We start from the raw sequence: 3,556 nt of genomic DNA, 5'->3' as shown, positions 1-3,556 counted from the left end.
GTTGGCAATCATAACTCTTTGAGTTGAAGGGTTCTTTACTCTTGCTACTCGAATAAAATGATGTATTTCATATGGATATCCTGGCACGTTGCCTAATATATCTTTTTGTCCAAGGCTTCCTAGAGGGCATATGTTTTGTGAATTGCCTTCAGTCCTTTTTCTCTACCAAAAGTGTTGTAATCCACCGAACCACCTTCTAAGGCCATATGATATGATTGCAAGAATGAGATGTTGACATGAGGTTGACATGTGGACCTAAGTGAGGATTGGAGATATGCCCTTGATGCCATAAAACAATGTTGGCCATTAGATGAATAAAACAGATGAAGACTTGGATTTAGTGTCCTATCATATATCTCCCCATGTGTGGTCTTACGTATGCATCTCTCTATCCTCCATGAGTTTCATTAGAAGCCTTAAACTTTAGAAGCTCAATTAAGTTAAAGAGAAAAAATAATTATCACCTTTTAATCCATGGAAATTCAACAAAAGAAGATCATTCCTCCACTAAAGCACTCCCTCCTATGAAGGCCGTGCTAATCTATACTAAAAAGTGTGGAATTATAGTTTATTAAAATTCTCAGAATAATGGTTTTCAAACTTGTCTCAATAATTTTTTGATATATAGAAGTCTCAATAATTTTTTTATATATAAGAGGAAAAAGACATTATTTTACAAAATAGACTCAAGATAGTCACCCTCAATTTATAACATATAAAAAGCATAAATATATAAGCTTGTTATGTATGTTAAATTTATTGGTTTGAATTTTTCACCTACCTTTCATAGGTAGGCTAGTTTAACGAAAGCGAAAATTACATTTTGATGAGTTTGTGCACACATTTTTATGATTGGGCTAAAGTTGCACTTGCTATTTCGTCCCCCCCCCCCTCTCTCTCTCTCTCTCTCTCTCTCTCACCTTTCAATTCGCCCCCTTTTGTGCAATATATACAAGTTCATCTTGTTATATGTGCAATATATACAAAGTTTTCCTACAAAGTGAACAGAAATTTCCTAGATGAACAACTCATTTTCAATGTAGTAATTACAATTACTAAATTCTAGCTGATTTGCTGCATAAATTTACAAGGTAGGTAATTACAACTAATGTGTAGGGAAAAATAGAGGCTGGCTGATTATGTGTTTTAAGGAAACATAAAATCCACTTGATTCGCCCTATAAAATGTCTCATTTCCTGTTTGTTTGAATTTCCTAGTTCCCTAGCCATTTACTATATATTAGAACACATTGATCTGCGATAATTAGATGTCCCCCACGTATTCTTTAGGCACCACTGCCTCGGTCCTGTGAGGCGAAATTGAGAGTGGCTCTGTCCGCTTGTAAAGGTCTGTTGTAGAAGTTCTTCAGATAATCCCCAAAAACCACCTCCTTGTAGCGGGCTGGATGGCTCTCTGTTACCAGCTCTGAAAGAGGAGCTATCTTCCTGTCTTCCCTGGGTCCAAAGAAGCAACCTACGGACAGCCTCGTCTTACCTTCATTAGTCACCACCCGATGCTCCACGCTTTTATATATGCCATTGGTCAAGATCTGCAATGACATCTTCTTCAACAACAGAGAGACATAACGTGTATTTTATATGTGATTCTCATGAAAGAGCAGGAATTTATATGTACAGGGTTAGTACCTGGATTTGATCACCAACGTTGATCACGAAGGCGTTCGGAATAGGCTTCACAGGTATCCATTTGTCTGCTCTTCGTATCTGCAATCCTGACACGTCGTCCTGTAGAACGAGAGCGAGACAAATGACGTCGCTGTGCGCACTGAGGCCGAAGGTCAGGCTTGGATCTGGACAGGGGGGATAGTAATTTATCCCCGTGACAAGGAAGGGCATCTCTGGCAATTCCATATCGAGGAATTCTGAGCTCAATCCCAGGCTCTCGAAGATCGCTCTGTAAATCCAGTTTGCAAGCTTCTGCACTTCTTCACGATATTCCTGAAACGCTTCTCTAACCAGGCGAAAAGACATACGGTGAACGTAAGTTGCTACGACGTAATACGTACTCTTTTCGAATGCACAAATTCCTGGACGCATGAGCACAACGTACTTGCATATCTCCGGGGCCTTTTCGAAGCCGTTGCACTTGCCCGGAAGATCCCGAATGTAGAGGACATCTTTCCAATCTCTGACTGTCTCCTGATCAGGGTTAAAGCTTGTGGAATAAGCCACACCGTCGTCAACATTCTGGCTGCGAAACCGATACTTCTCCGCGGCAGGTTGCCCAAAGAACCTGTGGCAAGCCGCCCTCATCCTGTCTACGACACCTTGGGGAACGCCATGATTGACCACCTGCAGCCGTTGTTTAACTGAGTACGTGTGAATCTTCGTGACTTCTAGCAGCTAGAGTAAGTCTTAGTACCTGTAGAAAGCCCCACTCCTCACAAGCACGGCCGATTTCCTGGATGGTTTGGAGTCGTCTCTCGCCGGATAGCTGCAACCCGCAAAGATCAATAACAGGGATGTGGGTTTGTTGGGGAAGGACGTGATCGGAGAGGCAATCGGGTCGCTGGTGGGCGGGTTGGATGAAGGAGGGGGGAAGGTGAAGGATGCCGGCGTCGACGATGTCTTGGACGCAGGGAACATGGGCGCCATTGGAGCTGCAAGCAGAGGCCATGAATGCAAGATGAGCACAACTAGAGTGTTACAAATTTATCACAACTAGAGTGTATAATTGAGAACAACTTTGACTTCTCTTCTAAACTAGGCTTTCGGGCAGCATACGTTTAGGTCTCTTTGAAAAGACTTTTACCATTCCATTTCCTATACTCCACAACATAAGCCTCCAAGCACACAAGGAGGGAGGGGGAGTTACAAAGAGCACCATGGCCTGGAGCTGGGTGAAGGGAGGGGCTCTCGACTCTGCATTTCTCATCCTTTTTCCAAGGATGTTATAAGCTCATCACACTTTATCCCCACCACTTTAGTGTCTATAATAACAAATTTCTTCTACATGATTTTGAAAGGAGTTAACTTTAATGTATATTTTATTTTATCCTCCCTAGGCCCAATGCCCCCTCCACCCACCCCTCTTGCCTCTAGATGGAAAAATTAAAATGGTAAAGAGGCTTCTGCTAGATGATCTCTTCCTTTTGAATAATAAAAATTCGAGAGGGACATGGTGAAACCAAAAAGTAAACTCTTCCACACAAAATTCACCACTTAATCAATTGGAGAAGAAAAACACAAATGATACCACGAAAGTGATAGCAAATTGGGTACAATCTCCCCCCCCTAGATGAGTGGCTCACGCTTCCTCATCTAGAGTATTTATGATATTTCATAAAAGCACATGCAACCAACATTATCCCTCTCTTCCAAAATACGGGATTTGCTTTACATAGCCATCTTTGGGCCCAAATTTGAATTATGTCTACTGTAAAATATATTGCTCAAACTTGCAATTTAATAAAGAAATACAAAATTGGCCCATGGCCAAAAATGATGCACTGTGTGACACCTCAATCGGTACCCTCGCACTAACTCCAATCCTCGCTATCGGTTCCATCACTTGTACTCAAGCCGCCAATTACATT

The 3,556-nt window shown here is 41.8% G+C and overlaps 1 protein-coding gene across 1 annotated transcript; it reads right to left on the bottom strand.

Moving 5' to 3' along the window:
* Nucleotides 1-1,088: 1,088 nt before the first annotated feature.
* On the bottom strand, nt 1,089-2,726 carry LOC147904404 (fe(II)/2-oxoglutarate-dependent dioxygenase 4-like). Its single transcript, XM_087394259.1, has 4 exons — nt 2,383-2,726; nt 2,071-2,312; nt 1,647-1,971; nt 1,089-1,549 (listed from the first exon to the last, which is right to left on the bottom strand). The coding sequence occupies exons 1-4, from the start codon at nt 2,635-2,637 to the stop codon at nt 1,286-1,288; spliced, it is 1,086 nt and encodes a 361-aa protein (XP_087250385.1). The 5' UTR covers nt 2,638-2,726; the 3' UTR covers nt 1,089-1,285.
* Nucleotides 2,727-3,556: the final 830 nt, after the last annotated feature.

The sequence above is a fragment of the Dipteris shenzhenensis genome, chromosome 2 (genome assembly GCF_047967505.1).
Source record: "Dipteris shenzhenensis isolate YYH24624 ecotype China chromosome 2, Dip_SZ_1.0, whole genome shotgun sequence".
Lineage (NCBI taxonomy): Eukaryota > Viridiplantae > Streptophyta > Polypodiopsida > Gleicheniales > Dipteridaceae > Dipteris > Dipteris shenzhenensis.
The sequence above is the reverse complement of the archived record's forward strand: the minus strand, read 5'-3'. Positions and strand labels throughout refer to the sequence as shown.